The 16,673-nt window shown below is 43.0% G+C and overlaps 1 protein-coding gene across 1 annotated transcript; it reads left to right on the forward strand.

Moving 5' to 3' along the window:
* The first annotated feature begins 205 nt into the window (after positions 1 to 205).
* LOC104954528 (ubiquitin carboxyl-terminal hydrolase 25-like) lies at positions 206 to 15,411 on the forward strand. Its single transcript, XM_010781641.1, has 15 exons — positions 206 to 235; positions 317 to 393; positions 561 to 634; positions 1,593 to 1,744; positions 2,618 to 2,745; positions 2,837 to 2,932; positions 3,781 to 3,945; positions 6,734 to 6,972; positions 7,060 to 7,130; positions 7,234 to 7,462; positions 8,908 to 9,165; positions 10,586 to 10,725; positions 11,999 to 12,172; positions 13,899 to 13,994; positions 15,181 to 15,411. Exons 1-15 carry the CDS (start codon positions 206 to 208, stop codon positions 15,394 to 15,396), a joined length of 2,145 nt encoding a protein of 714 aa, XP_010779943.1. The 3' UTR covers positions 15,397 to 15,411.
* Positions 15,412 to 16,673: the final 1,262 nt, after the last annotated feature.

Raw genomic sequence — 16,673 nt, forward strand, 5'->3', positions numbered from 1 at the left:
AACAGCAGTTTCTGAGTGGAGGTCAGCCTTCTGCCCTCGCTACTCATCATTCATGTCACTGCACTGTGTATGAGTCAGATAGGCTTTGACTTGAATTATCGGCTGCCATTGATGTCTATGAGATATGACCTCGTGAAAGGCATGTTCCCCTTGACAAATCAGTCCACGAGTCATCTCAAACCTAAAGCTCAGTGTATATCAAAAGATGACCGACGATACATTGGACTTTCCCATAGTTTGAACCTCTCACATCCATGTCCCAAAGGCATTCCTGTATTTACTCATTTTGTATGTATGTCTGTTTTTCCCTCTACAGCAGGATGTGAGCGAGTTCACCCACAAGCTGCTGGACTGGCTGGAGGACGCCTTCCAGATGAAGGCAGAAGAAGACAGGTAATCATTCTCTCTCTATCCAGAGGTCATTGTTAAAAGATTGGACAAAAGGTGGACAAATGTTTGCTGGTGGTGTAAGGCAGCACATTTAAATCAGTGTACATTTTGAACATGGAACTGTATCAAAGTTGCCACAACATTTTTTTTCTTTTAATCTTTGCTTTCAGGGAGGGTGAGAAGCCCAAAAACCCGATGGTGGAGCTTTTCTACGGTCGCTTCCTTGCTGTGGGTGTCCTGGAAGGTGAGATGAGCTGTTAAATTAAAACCAATAACAGAGAAAATGAGGGGTAAATGAAAACCACAGAGAGCGAGTGTGTGTAAGCATGGCTTGATTGCTGCAGCCAGAAAGCACGCAAGTTCTTGCCCCCAGTAATGAAAGGTGACCTTGTCTTAATGAGATGTGGGCCATGTAAAAGGGGAGAGCGGTTGCATTGATCGTGGAAGTCCTTGATGGCTGATTGACATTGTGCTTATTATGCATGACAATACTGGCCTAGAGCCACTGAAAGCTGGGCCAGTGGACTCTGTTGCTCAGAAATGACCTTAATGCCTCAGCTGCATGTCCCCTAGCAACTCCTCCCTTCCTTTGTTTCGGGCTTCTCATCAGCAGTTGATGCAGGGAGGACTGTGCAGCTGTTTGATGATCAGTGACGGCCAAACAAGGGAAATTAGCTTGGATGAAACGGGGGTAAACTGCTCATGTACTGGCATTTTCTTTTACACTCACGGCTTTCCAACTAACCTTTGATCTGCATTAGAAATGTATGTGATGTAGGCCCTGTGTCCACATTGTGTCTTTTCTGGCAGAAAAAAAGCTCCAACCACAAGGTTCTATGTTTCCTGACACCTCATCACCACGTTTATAAGACAAACTAGCTTCGCCCCCTTGCCTTTTAGCGATGCATTAAGACTACTATGTGTCTCACCATGAGCGAATACGCTTGCTCTCACACTTTGTTGAATGTGTTAGGGGGAGCTTGTCCCTGCACAAGGGCCTGCCTAGTTGATCAGCGCAAGCAACAGCACAGTGCTGGCACTCAGAATAAGGAGCTATGTGGACACCGACACTACTTGCTCTTTCTCTCTCACAGGGTGATCATACATTTACCTTTTATGGATAACCCTTACACTTTTTAACGCATCAGCTGCACTATGAATGCTCATCTGTTAACTACTATTGTACGTGTGTAATTCCACAGGAAAAAAGTTTGAAAACACAGAGATGTTTGGGCAGTACCCGCTGCAGGTGAACGGGTTCAAGGATCTGCACGAGTGTCTGGAGGCCGCGATGATCGAGGGCGAGATCGAGTCCCTGCACTCTGCAGAGAACTCAGCCAGATCTGGACAAGAGGTCAGTGCCACCAGTTGTTTCCATTTGTAATATTGGAGAACAGTTTGTGCCCCATGGAAATGATTCCTTAATTCTATGGGGCACAACACCAGGTCAAAGACTTAGGTTTCAGTAGATAGGAGAAATAAGAGCAAACGATCCGGTCTTTTTCTTTTGGGATTATGCGGTGGATCCTCTTCAAAGGGCACACCTCCTTGGCCTTTTGTCACACCTTTGCTATTCTGGATCTGATCTCTGTTTAGCTGTAGTCCTACCAACACTGTCCCAGAGTAGCTGGAAGCAGCTTGTAACCAGGCCAGTACACAGATCAGTAAAGCACCCACTGCAGCCATGACAATGAAGGAAGGGAGCATTAGAGACACTCAAACCAATACAGGGCTTTCCAAAGGAACGTGCTAGCACAAAATGAATTATTGTACTATATTATACTCACAATTTGTTCATTTCATTTGATTTTAAAATGGAAAATATAGTGAGCTCATGTCAATTAAATGGTTTGAACTGGTTCTAAATGTGTAGAACCCTGAGCACTTTATTGGTATTTGAAGGAACCGGTGACAAGTTTTAGTGGAATAGGGAATATGTTGCTTTATTTTAGGATTCAATTTAAGCCTACTGTATGTCAATTGTTTTTAAAAAGATTATTAATGTTGTTTTCTTTATATTTTCTTCAGCTATTGGCACCAGTGCCCCTTATGATACATGTTTGCATAGACCACTAATAAAGAGTTTAGGGACGTCACTAAACCACAAGGTACCGCTGGATGTGTGACAAGTGAATGTTTAAGGAATTCTTCTCTAAAGGGAAAAGGTCTGACCAAACTCTATGTTTACACAACATTATTAAAACTCAATATCCACATTTTCTTTCAGCACTGGTTCACAGAACTCCCTCCCGTGTTGACCTTTGAACTGTCAAGGTTTGAGTTCAACCAAGCTCTGGGACGACCTGAGAAGATCCACAACAAGCTGGAGTTCCCCTCCATGCTCTACATGGACAGGTACGAGGAGTTACAGTATTTGTCTTTGCAGTAAATAAAAAATGAATCCCAAGTAATGATGAACACCTCTGATGTGTTTTTGTTTTGTCAGGTACATGGACAGGAACAGGGAGACAACCAGGATCAAGAGGGAGGAGATCAGGAGGCTGAAAGAGCATCTGACTCTTCTGCAGCAGCGGCTGGAGAGGTACTTTTCTCCAGAGTTCAACAATAACTGTTTTACCAAAGGTCAACAAATACGGTAATGGAGAGTCATGTTGTGCTCTGAGCCTCCCTTCTCTTTGCCTGCCTTTAATTCCTTTAAGGGATAATATGAGGCGGTCCCCCCGTCTGGATCCCAGTTATAACGCTGCTATTTTCTAAATAAATCAATAATTTGACACAACACATTGATTTCAACATGATTCTAATGATTTAGAAAGTATTGTATTCCTATCACTAAGAAAACATAGGCATTCTACTGTGTTGAAAGGGTTAAATTGCAGCTGCAGAAATGCTTCTTAAAATGACGGCAGCCTGTATCAAGGTGTCTGTAACTGTGAAGTCTGTTCACATTTTCTTTTGTATTAACCAGTCTTTAAACACTGCCACAGCCCATACCTGTTACTAGTGTCACTTACTGTCTTCTACTCCTACCGTTAGTGTTTACTTCCTGTCGTGTTCTGCTGATTTCTCTTTCCAGCACTCTGTCTTTTAAACTCTCTCCTTCTCTTGCTCTGTTTTCTCGTTCTTCTTATCTTTTTGTCACTGGGGACAGTTTAGTCACCATGAATCCAAACAACCTGCTGGCCACCAATATACAAATGCATATTCAAAAATGTATTTATGGTGTTTTTGGATAGAGAAATACGTATGTGCCCTTTTGGCCAAAACTGATGTACATATTCCCTTGAATAGAGTGTCCTTTGCAACGTTTTGATTACAAGAAAGATCAGACCAGTTGATGTCCAAATTGACAACGTGTAGGAAGTCATTATTTCTCCCTCTCTGGGCTCATCTCTTTGACACTCACCGTGACTCTCTGTTCCCTCTCAGGTATCTGAGTTATGGCTCAGGCCCCAAGAGGTTTCCTCTGGCAGATGTCCTCCAGTATGCCATGGAGTTTGCCTCCAGTAAGCCTGTGTGCACCTCCCCAGTGGAAGACATTGACACATCAGCTCCCCCTGGTGGTACAACAGGACAACAGCTGCCCTCACAAAGGCAGGTTCCATAAAAGATATCCTGCTGTATGTTATCAGTGCTTTCCCTCCTTCCACCACTCCAGGGTGTCCGCGGGGTCTTAAAAAGTATTAAAAGTTGATAAATCAATTTAGCGAAAATTAAGGCTATTAAAAAGTATTAAACTGCATTTCCAAGGTATTAAGAAGTCCCACAGCAACGACAACATGAACCACCCTTTAATTTACTGATACGACATGTCGGGAAACCCCCTCAAGGCGGCCCCATGCATAGCGCGCCGTAAAATGCTGCTTCTTATTTTAAGATTTGTTGCCTTGCTCTGCTCTGTGGGGGAGGGGGCACTAAACGACTACGGTAAAGATAACGGGTCCCAGGTCCCAAGGTGGGTAGACCAGCATACGCAACGCTCTGGGGGGTCCAAAGGCTTCGTGTGTAAGCCCTATATGATCATTTTCTGATAACGATGAAATAGCCCCGCCTCCCTCTCCCAACGTCTCCTGCTGCTGCTGGGCTGTCAGAAGAGGGGGAGGAAAAGAGAGGCAGGCACTGTTTATTAAATATTCTTATGTTATTATACAGAGAACAGAGTCGTTATCAATTTGTTTTAAAGCTCAATAAATAACAAAGAAGACCTCTGACTGGCACTTTTCTAATTTTGTACGGAAGATTTAAACTTTAACGGACATGTTGACCGGCGGAATTTTTTTTTAACGGAAACTCTGCCTCACGGTTCCCTCGTCCCTTGGAAGAGGCGGAGAGGTGGGTGTTTTTCATCTGCTGGTGGACTACCTGAGATATATACAGCAGGAGAACACGCCGTCCACCGCGGAGAATAAACAGCATGGCAACCATGCTCCGGGGTCTTCTTCGCTGCTTTTGGTGTTTTTTGTGGCGGGAGCAGCGCCACTTACAGGCCTGGCATATGTACTACAGCGTTTCCAGTTTCCAGTGTGAACGGACACGTTAATGAATCGAATGCGTGTGAACAGAAGACTTTTTTGCGTTTGCGTATGCGTTTTACCGTATGCGTCCTCGTGGGGCCGGGGTCTAAGCCAAATTATATCCGGTCACAGAGATCTGCTATTTTAAAGTAAAGTCAACACATATCGACCCTAAATATACTCTATATTAAGAACGAGAAATGTCTTAACATCGTTTTTTGCGATCATATGACAAATGTGTGAGGGCTTAGCCCCGGACAGCCCCAGCCCAATTTAACCCCTGGGTATTTGTGAGGGAGCTCCTATATGGCATTACCCCGCTGAAGCTCACCAAAGTTTAATATATTTCATAGTTCAAAGTTTTGTCAATTGTTTTGTTTATTGGTCAAATACTGGTTTCTAATGGTTTCTGAGGAGTTTTACTGGAATGAAAGAGCACAGAGTCTACAGAAGCAACAAAGCAGCATACTGCATTAAACCTGACCTTCACAGAGAGGTTGAAGTTCATGTGGAAAGGAGGCTTCAGTAGTCTGTCTGCAATCTGTTTAGTTGTGCTGTCTTACAATCAATATAGTAAATGTGAGGTAAAGTGTGTAACCGGTTAGAAATCGAAGTTGCGATGAGGTCTTAACATGTATGGAAAGGGTCTTAAAAAAGGTCTTAAAAGGTATTAAATTTGACCTCAGGATTCCTGCATATACCCTGCACTCGCTGTGTTTCAGGAGCAGGAAGCATGGGGGTGCAGAGTCAAGCAATGGGAAGAATCAGTGGAAATGAATTCCACAAGCATCTCATATTCTCTTTTACTAGTAATCACCAGAATGAGAATCAAAATCGGAATTGTATTTAGTGTATAATGGTCTGTATATAAACACAGTTGGAGGAATTAGATTGTAAAGAAGAAGCAAACTATTAAAACTACTTTAAAATAAAAAAGCAAGTATACAGATAATATGAAAAATATATATGAAAAATTACATATGTGCATTATATTATAATTGATAGAGCTGTGTAATTTTAAAAGAGATAATAAGGAACAGAAATGAGCAAAATATAAAGTAGAATTTGATATATCGTTTTGTAATAGAGTGTTCCTAATATTATGTTGTTATAGTTTAGCTTTAAACAAAAAAACAAACAACCAATTCTCAAATATTCCTATATAAAATATTAATATTTATTTATTATTCACACCGGAGTACTTTTCCCAGAAATAGTTCCGATAGTTCCTGGAATGTTGCGTTCACACCAAAAATATCTTTTTTTTCAGGAACCTTTTTACCCCTTTTTAGTCCCTGCTAGAGAGCAGGGACTTTCATGGGAGAAAAAGGTTCCAATTTCTGATTGGCTGGGCGAATTGCAAACCACTCCCCGTAAAACTCTGAAAAGCTTTTGTGAAGCCGCCATTTTATTTTCTCGCATTAGCATTATTAGCATTAGCCCAGCGCACCAACGGAGAGAGACTAATTTATGGCAACACAAAATAAAACGTGGGATCGCTGGAGTGATGTGGAGATGTTGGCGCTTCTGGCGATTTACCCGGGGCTTCGGGTGGCGATTTACTGCCACCCAAAGTCCCAGACTCCAGGGGGCTCCGTAATCCTCCCTCAGGGACTTATTCCGGTGTGAACGTGATTTACTAGATAGTTCCGGGGAAATAAAAGTTCCTTGAACTGTTCCTGGGAAAAGTACTTGGTGTGAAAGCGCCTATTGGGGCCGAAAGTTTTATAAGCCGATAAAATCAACAATCACAGGGTCTAATTAGAGCCACTTACACAATACCCCAGCACACCATCCTGCTATTGGCAGACCCTTTATAATGATGCTTTTTAAATTGTTTCTGACATACCCTTACTTTCTCCCTGCAGCACAACCGAGCAGGACTCCTTGCCGGCTGCAGAGAGCTCAGGCCCTGCCTCAGCTCCCACCACAGCTCCCACTGCAGCCCAGCAGCACAGGATACCCATCCATAAGCCCTTTACCCAGTCCCGGTTACCCCCCGACCTCCCCATGCACCCCGCTCCGAGGCACATCTCGGATGAAGAGCTGAGGGTGCTCGAGGGCTGCTTGCACCGTTGGAGGAGTGAAGTGGAGAATGACACTCGTGGTAGGTCCTTCATCATGAATGACCTGTACCTCTGTTAAAGCAGAACGCATCTTACTAAGATATGTTGTGTTATTTTCTTCCTCCCAGATCTGCAGGGCAGCATAAACAGAATCCACAGAACTGTTGAGCTAATGTACTCTGACAAATCAATGATGCAGGTGAGCAGCACTTTTCTATAATCAGCCATATTCGCAATATACAGTATATCCCCATCAACTGCTTGTTATCAGCTTTTTTTTTATGTCCTGTCTCTTGTTCCAGGTTCCATACCGGCTCCATGCAGTGCTTGTCCACGAAGGCCAGGCCAATGCAGGCCATTACTGGGCTTACGTCTACGACCCCAATCAGCGCTGCTGGATGAAGTACAACGACATCTCCGTCACCAAGTCTTCCTGGGAGGAGCTGGTCAGGGACTCGTTTGGAGGCTACCGCAACGCCAGTGCCTACTGTCTGATGTACATCAACGACAAGAAGCCCTTCCTCATAGAAGGTACACAGGGGCCACGCTTTAGCCAGCAGTGGGGATCATTTGGAGGCTATCTTTGTTTGCCTCTGTTCGTAATTCAGATATTATTGTGACATAAACAGATACAGATATTAGCTTTGTATTAGACCCCGGTAATTATACAGCCTTACCCCTGAGCTTTTTGTTCATTTAACACTTATCTAATATATCACTTTAAAAAAAGTTTTGATGCTGAAGCCATATCTCCTCTTGGACAGTTTGTAGTGATTTGGCCACTTAAGACCTGCTGTTGAAGTGGAAATGACAAAATAGAACAAGAACAATTGAGTTATTTTTTTCTATCATTGTCTTTCAACGTTGTAAGACACACAGGAGAAAACAACAAGAAACATACATGTCAACAATGTCAAAAATAATACAATTCAAAAGATATCAACTGACATGTAAGCACTTTGAATAGTTACCTTTGTAACATTATTAACACAAATACAGCAATACATTTAAATATATACAAAAATTATATAATGTATGAATAAATAAAGAGCATAGGTTTGAGTTTTAAGTCGCTCGATAACAAAAGCGCTTTTATTTCTAGTATTCTAAGTGTAGCACTGAAAATAAGTAGCCATTTCTGTTCAAATTATTTCTACAAAGCTCACTTATGGCGCATTTCCACTACACCGCGGTATAAGCGTGCCCGGCCCGTTTTTGGTTGCGTTTCCAATAGGCGTAGTTCCGGCTAGCGGGTACTTTTTCGCAGTTTTCTGGCTCTCCAAAATCGAGGTTCTTTTCGTGCCAAAAAACCGGGCTGAACTAAACTAGTGAGAGAATCGCTGGCAACTACAACAAAATGAACATATTTTACCGCGATTTAATTGTAGTACAAGTTTCAAAATGATGCCGAAGTAACAACGTACTGATACCGGTTAGTAAAAACTATGAATTAATGTTTTGACAAGTCTGCATGCAGACGGCAGGCGAAAAACCTTTTAAAATGCGTGTTTTCTGAATGGAGATCGGCTAAGCTAACGCAGTGTATGCTCCGACCGTCCACACTCACAACAGCGACCTACAGACATAAATAAACCAGCGACTGTATTCGCCATGACACAGACAGTCTGTGGTTTGTACTTGTTTAACTTTTGTCTAGTTTCTGAACAGATATATGAGGAGCTTTGAGCTTGAGTGCTAACAGCTAACAGCTGATGTTGGTTTTGTGGTTCTCATTGAAGATGACGTCACGGCTCCGTCTACACTGCGTTACCATAGATACTAACCCAGTTCCTAAACTGTTATGGAAATGCAGCATAAAGTGAGCCTGGCCTAACAAGGCCCAACGAGGCCTAGCCATACCGTACTAAGTCGAGCGAGGCCCTGCAGTGGAAAAGCGCCATTAGAGTATAAGCCCAGAAGTCATGTTTCTGAGCAGACAGCATTACAACCTTTGTCTCTTTGTGTTGTTTGTGCAGAGGAGTTTGATAAAGAAACGGGACAGATCCTCAGCGGCATGGACAAGCTGCCTCCTGACCTGAAGCAGTATGTGAAGGGGGACAACGAGATGTTTGAGAAGGAGATCCTGGAGTGGGACACCCTGCAGGCCCGCAAGGCCCAGCAGGAGAAGCTGGCCCTGGCCGCAGCCTTAGCAGCAGCAGCAGCAGCAGCAGCAGCTTCCAGCACCTCCTCCCCTCAGCCCATGAGTATTGAGTCCAGCCCTCCAGACAACTCAGGTCAGGGTCATGAGAATCAATACTTAGTAGGAGAATAAACACAGTCAAACGAACGTGTCCCCTGTAGTTATTAAAGGATATGACATCAATCTTACTCCACAGCTCTACAGCTCTTGCTCTTTGCTAGTTTATCAGTTTTTAGGCAATGTGGTGTCATTTTAGCGCTCCCCGTCAGGTATGTCGCCAAGTGGGTTTACATATACAAGGAATCTGCTTTGGTTTAAAGAGGTGCACACATAAACCTAGTAAGAGGAATTGCATTTATTTATTTTTTATCTGAAATATAACTATTAAAAAATTATTACAAAAATAAGAGGAAATGTTTACAACAAATATAATAGAAATACAAAAAAGGTAAGTACAATAAACATTATGACAAATTATGCTGAAAAACTAAATAAAAGATGTACAGGATATCATAATTTGAATGAGTGTGAGAACTGCTTTCAAGAGGTATCATTGTGCCCAAAAAGATACAGAGTAATGGGCAAGGTTAGCAGTATTGTGTATGAGGAGTATATCTGAAAATAGATATTTAGATGTTTGTGGAAAATATTGTTCCATGTCTCATATGAATGCAAATCTGTGTTTGCTCTGTGACTCAGCGAAGTATCAGAGAAAGAGAACATGGGTACTGCAATTTATTAATGTTTAGTGTCGCAAATGAAAAACGAATTGTTGCCTATTGGAGATAACGTACCAGCAATCTTTTAGGATTAGGGTTGGGTATTGTTTGGATTTGAACTATTCCGGTTCTGATCGGTTCTTGATTTCAGTTCTTTGAGAGGGTAAAAATGAGTCCTAGTCCCAATTTCATTTCTGTATTCATGTTTACAAATCACTTCATACAGTTTAATGTGGTTGCTTTTATTGAATACAATTATATAACAATCATCACTACATTGTTTTGTCATGCAATTTGAGAATTTAAAATGTCCCCTGTCTCCTCTGATGTTACTCTGCAACCTGCCTGTGACACAGAGTGCAACCATACACTCTGTGTCCAACACATGTCCTACAATACATCTGCTACTGCTGCCCAGCTGCTTCACTGTTTGTGAAAGGAAATAAATCATCATTTCAGTTTAAAAAGTAACTTCCTATTCCCTGCTTCACAAACAATACCGACATCCCTGTGCTCCTCCGAGTCTGTCTCACAGTCTGGGGATGTGAGGACAGCGAGGACACATACAGGGAGGCTTCATAAAGGAAATGTCGGTCAATATGAACAACATTGGAGCTAAAACGCGTAATGACCTTCATTATGTGTTAGAGAAAGAACATAAGATAGGTTGATACAAAATAAAGCTTTTAAAAGCCACTGTGTGTTGAAAGAGAGAGCAAAGAAACGTTTACAAATAAAACTTTGAAAGCCCCAAGAACCATGCGTTTCTCTTATTGTGTGGTTTTCCTCTATCAGCACCCCAGCAGGACCCAGAGTACATGGAGCAGCCGTCCCCCACCAACGACTCCAAGCAGCTGCAGGAGGACACTGAGAGGGCCATCTCCAGGGCCGCGTCCGAGCAGGAGGCCAGGAGCCCCGAAGCTTTGTTAAACGCTGTATGTAAAACATGTAGTGCAACACTCTCACTCACTCTTTAATGTCACTTTGTTCATTTTGGTTACCAAAACTGCATGGAGTCATCTTTGTTTCTAAGTAGGAGTCATTATTTACCCAGGGTCCTATTTCATTTATCAAATCAAGTGATATTTTTGTCTCCTGGCTGTCATATTCAAGAAAAACAACAGTTGAGAAATTAACTTATTTTGTGTATCCCTAATCACATTGTAACCCCACTAACATTGCCTACTTCTTTATTTGCATTTGAGCTTATAGTTTAGGTGTTCTGACCTCACTGTTTTTGGTTCGGCCTCGCAGCTCTCATAATGACGAAGAGGGTTCAGCCTCACAGCTCTCATAATGACGAAGAGGGTTCAGCCTCACAGCTCTCATAATGACGAAGAGGGTTCAGCCTCACAGCTCTCATAATGATGAAGAGGGTTCAGCCTCACAGCTCTCATGAAGAGGGCAGCTGTTTTTCCAGAAAAGAAACTCGACAACAGCCAAAAAACCACACCAAACCAAAGCTTAAAAGTAATGAGTACTGTGCATAGACTCACAGGTTGATCAGAACAAGACATCGGTCCTCACTGGCCAACGAATAATAGGTTCCAAATCTTTCACTCTCTGCTGAGCTGCTGTGAGAGATAGTATCACAAAGAGGACATTTCTTATTATACTATAAGAATTGTAATGCATTTTAGAACAGAATGACAACTAAGGAGTTTTCCACTATTGCTGTCCACTGTTGTGCCCATTGAGTCTGAGTATTGAAAGTGATTTCATCTATCAGGCAGTATGCTCGATGGGTACTGCTCTTCCTACATTCCACTGTGGTTTCTCCTCTAATCTTATCAAGCTAAAATTAGAATAAAGACACACGTGAGAGCTTTATATGCCAATTCTTAAAAGGGACATTTGTATGGTTAAGCTAAAGTTACTTTGTAGTTATTTTTGGTTCTTTTGGTGAAAGTAATAATACAATACCAAAAAATGTAAAGTAAAAGAAAAGAAATGTCTTATAAATACAGATGAACATTACAATTGACTAAACCATATATTTGTAATGTTAACCAAAAACTATGAACGTCTGTTTTTTTATTTTAGAAATAAATATTATTGGTAAACTGAACTAATGAAAGTCAATATTATAATTGGTGAGTACATACATTTGTGTAATCTGCTATCAAAATAGGACATTTTTTTATTTTTTTTAAATGTTCATCTCCTTTCCATCAGTCTTCTGTTTCATGTGTCCCATTCTCTCTACAGTCTTCCCCCCCTCCCTCCTCTCCTCAGCTGGATGTCCATATGAGCCTCCCCTCCTCCCCCCCTTCTGACCTGGTCACGGAGGAGGAATCCCCCTGCCAGCGCACGGTAGAGGTGGCCATTCCTAATGTGGGGACCTTTGTCATTGAGACAGAGGAGGGGGGGTACGATGACGAGGTAGCGCTCGCCCAGACAAACCTTGTCTCCCTTATTGTGCTGGGGTTTCTGTGCCTGTTTGATATGTGGAGTGAGAGCGGCTGAAAGGGTTTGCACTCCTGCTTCTGAAACCAGGTCGGGCTTAAGGCTGGGAAATGCTACGCACTAAGACTGACTTCTTTTACCCCTTTTCCACACAGCCCCAACATTGGTTCAACTGTGGCAACAACAATCTGCTCAGCCGACACTGCATCATCGGATGCTGGGGGGGGCATCTACAGTTCATGGCGAGAGTAGAACGTTGTTGCAGTAGCACAGACATTGAGTGGCTAGAACGCAACCACACATTATTTATAGAAACGTCCAGAACATTAACCAGGCATATGTGTGAGATATACATTTTTGACCATAATTTAAACAACTAACTGTTTGTGATCATTGTCGTAGCTACAAGTACCTACTCATTCAAAGCATTTATGGTGAATAATGAATATGTCATACATCTGATTGGTTAATGTTCCGTGACTTGGGAGTTTTATCTATCTTATCTCGCATTACTCCAGAACACCCCAAAAATAATACAAGTACTAATTAGTTTGTTGGCTCTAAATTCATTCATTCAGTCATTGATTAGTCAGACTGGCTTTTGTGGCTAGGCCAACGCCACCCATGTAATATGAGAGAAATGTATACAATCCTTTATTGTATGTTTTTTCACATGATGGAGCAATGTTGCCAAACATTGTCAATTAAGACTGAAAAAAATATACATTTACGGGGAAATATGCATCTACTACTACCACACATTGGGACACAATAGGCTGCTGAAACACGCTGGAAACAATCTATCGCTCCAGTAGTTGGATAATGCTGCTAAATCATAGTGGAGTAGCATTAGCTACATCACTCAGAAGAATAGAATACACTTGGAGGAGTCATGCTTGTAATGCAATCTAGCTCTGCAAGTTTAATAATAACATGAGCGTAGTCCGCTGTTGTTGTTATTTTGAGAGATATTTACCCTGGCGTCATCGTGAGGTAAACAGTGACGCCAGGTGTGACGTGGCTCTAACAGGGCTCTGGTGGGACGAAAAGCAAACTGGTTCTTAAGTGAATTGCAAGTTGGACCAACCACAAACCAAACGAGCCCTCGCAAGGAACTAGAATATCATTAATTTCAGTGGAAGAAGGGTATTTGTTGGCCTTCCTGCTTTTTCTGTAGTTTGAAAAAATTATCTTCTTGAGCTAGTCTGCATCTTGGCACAAAGGCAGTTTGACCTTTAGCAGAAGGCTTCGCTCTCCTTCTTCACACAATTCCCTCTGAAAAAATAAGAGAGCATAGCCTGGTGTTTTGATCTGAACATGCTGTTATAGGTTACCTACCTTTCACCTGCAGGTAAAGTGGAATGCCCCCACAGAAGATGTTTTATAGTTTGCAAAGCTTCCTTCAGGGGTGGATGGTGGTGGGTCAGCTGCTGCTCAGTATTCCTGCACTGTTCCCTCTCTGTCACACACAGCTGCCTTATGGCTGCCTTGGTTTCCACACATTATCCTCGTGAGGATTGCGCATCGTGCCATTGAACTGTCTGGCTCAGTCCCTCACAGATGTGTCACTCTAACCAATGCATGGTCTGCTGACTGATGCCTGGCATGCACTCACTCTGGTGTGCTTCATGGTGGTTGATTTTAATCCGTGCGTCACAAGGACTCATTGTGTTGTTTGACATGCTTCCTGCTTCTCGGGTAGGCGATGATGACCCCCAAGATGCAGGGTATCATTATGGCCATTGGCAAATCCAGCAGCGTGTTTGACGAGAGTGGCCCTGAGGCGGCCTTTTTTAAGGTACACACCATCTTTCCTTCACTAAATCACTCCATCTACATCCTTTTTATGTGTCTCTTTTTCTTGGTCTTACCCTTGGTACGTTCTTCTGGTCGATAAAAAGTGGGAGTTAAAATTGCAAATACAGTATTTACCAGTGAAATAGTTATTTCAAATCACATGAGGCTGTCGTTTTAGGGTTAAGCTGCACAAACTCTCTTTGCAGCACATAACATTATTAAAATCAGACACATCCAAAACTTCTTATTTTTCCAAAATCGTTTTAACTTTCTGATCATTAAGACCCCATTTACACGCATACGAAACGCAAACGAACCGAACAGGATATCAAAAAAGTCTTCCGTTCACGCGAGACCGCTGGAGACGCTGTAGTACATATGCCGGGCCTGTAAGTGGCGCCACAAAATGCACCAAAAGCAGCGAAGAAGAACCCCGAGCATGGTTGCCATGGTTGCCTGGTTGCCCTTCTGTTTATTCTCCGCGGTGGATTTAGCAACATGTAGTTCATGTCGTTCTCCATGTCCACTTGTTGCTGTTGGTTGTGGTAGAGGAGCTGTAGATTTCGGGAAAAGAGATACATCTCTAGGGGCGAAACAAGTCAATATGCAAAAATATGCTTCTGATAATGATTCTTTAACACAATTACTCATTAACTTTAGAAACATCATGCATAAGGTTAGGGTTTTGTACCTTTTTGAAGTAAAATTCATCAACCTTGTGCATTTTTATAGCAAAACTAAGATCAATAAAGAACTCCATGCTCTAGGAAACATTTGAATCATGAATGCATTGTCTGTTTAAATGAATGATGGTTAAGTAGAAATACCCAGGGAACCTATCACTTTTCCACAGAGGGAATAATGCCATTAATGATTGCACATGGTGTTGACAATGACTTGGTTGTACATTTTATAGAATCTATTTGATTGCAATCTCTGAAAATACTAATGTTTTGCTGAGAAATTAGCCGGAAAGCTGTGTTTTAACTTCAAAAAATGTTATTTGTCCGACAGTTTTATAATCTGGCATAAACAATACATTTCAAATTCAACGAAAAACTCTTTGCAAGTTACTTCTAAGTACCCGACTCAAGAGGACCTGAGTAAGTAGATGTCCTTAAGTCCGTACTGCTTTTACCTTAGTCTTAGTTTTGAACTGTGACTCGTCCCCTCTTGTTTCCGGGCAGGCCATAAAGCTGGAGTATGCTCGTCTCCTGAGATTCGCCCAGGAGGACACCCCCCGTGAGAATGACTACCGCATACAGCACATCATCGTCTACTTCATCCAGAACCAGGCGCCAAAGAAGATTCTGGAGAGGACTCTGCTCACACAGTTTGCTGACAGGAACCTGGCCTTCGATGAGAGGTACACTACACTTTGCAGCTCAGCATTCACATGTTAATAACACTCCACATGATATATTCTAATAAACATGTGTTACATAATGCAGCAAAATGTGAACGTTTTGCTTTAACATCTTGTGTTTTATATGAATATTTTGTATTCTTTTTTATATTCTTTTTTTACTGCACACTATTACTTTAAATGCCTATGTAAAAATACAAGTCATTTGTATTTAACTACTCGATATTAAAGGTGGAACGTCACCTCTCTGGGGGAGAAGGAGTCGGAGCTTGTGCGGGAGGTGGAGCGTTACCAGTTGGATCTGGTTGGGCTCACCTCTACGCACAGCGTCGGCTCTGGAACCTTACTTCTGGATAGGGGTTGGACTCTATTCTTCTCCGGAGTTGCTCAAGGTGTGAGGAGCCGGGCGGGTGTGGGGATACTCACAAGTCCCCGGTTGGGTGCTTCGTTGTTGGAGTTTACCCCAGTGGACGAGAGGGTCGCCTCCCTACGCCTGCGGGTTATGGGGGGTGAAAACTCTGACTGTTGTGTGTGCTTATGCACCCAACAGCAGTTCAGAGTATACGGCCTTCTTGGAGACCCTGGAAAGAGTCCTGTATGGGGCTCCTGAAGCGGACTCTTTAATCTTGCTGGGAGACTTCAACGCACATGTGGGCAATGATGGAGACACTTGGAGGGGAGTGATTGGGAGGAACGGCCCCCCTGATCTGAACCGGATAGGTGGTTTGTTACTGGACTTCTGTGCTAGTCATGGATTGGCCATAACAAACACCATGTTCGAACATAAGGATGCTCATAAGTGTATGTGGTACCAGAGCACCCTAGGCAGAAGGTCCATGATCGATTTCGTTATCGTATCATCGGACCTGAGGCCGTATGTTTTGGACACTCGGGTAAAGAGAGGGGCGGAGTTGTCAACTGATCACCATCTGGTGGTGAGTTGGGTCGAGTGGCGGGGGAAGCCTCTGGATAGACCTGGTAAGCCCAAACGTGTAGTTCGGGTGAACTGGGAACGTCTGGAGGAGGCCCAAGTTCAGGAGGCCTTCAACTCACACCTCCGGCGGAGCTTTTCGGGCATTCCTGTGGAGGTTGGGGACATTGAACCAGAGTGGTCGGTGTTCAAAGCCTCTATTGCCGAAGCCGCGGCGGGGAGCTGTTGTCTCAAGGTCCTAGGTGCCTCAAGGGGCGGTAACCCTCAAACCTCCTGGTGGACACCGGTGGTCAGGGAAGCCGTCCGACTGAAGAAGGAGGCCTTCAGGGATTTGTTATCCCGGGGGACTCCCGAGGCAGTTGCAAGGTACCGACAGGCCCGAA

The sequence above is a fragment of the Notothenia coriiceps genome, unplaced genomic scaffold (genome assembly GCF_000735185.1).
Source record: "Notothenia coriiceps isolate Sejong01 unplaced genomic scaffold, NC01 NC01_scaffold00023509, whole genome shotgun sequence".
Taxonomy (NCBI): Eukaryota; Metazoa; Chordata; class Actinopteri; order Perciformes; family Nototheniidae; genus Notothenia; species Notothenia coriiceps.

Bases quoted from the DNA above. Each gene is read 5' to 3' on its own strand.
- LOC104954528 (XM_010781641.1), top strand. From the start codon at position 206: ATGACCGACGATACATTGGACTTTCCCATA. The intron at 3,946-6,733 runs GCAGGTTCCATA...TTCTCCCTGCAG, and splicing joins CAACAGCTGCCCTCACAAAG to CACAACCGAGCAGGACTCCT. The intron at 13,995-15,180 runs GTACACACCATC...GTTTCCGGGCAG, and splicing joins CTGAGGCGGCCTTTTTTAAG to GCCATAAAGCTGGAGTATGC.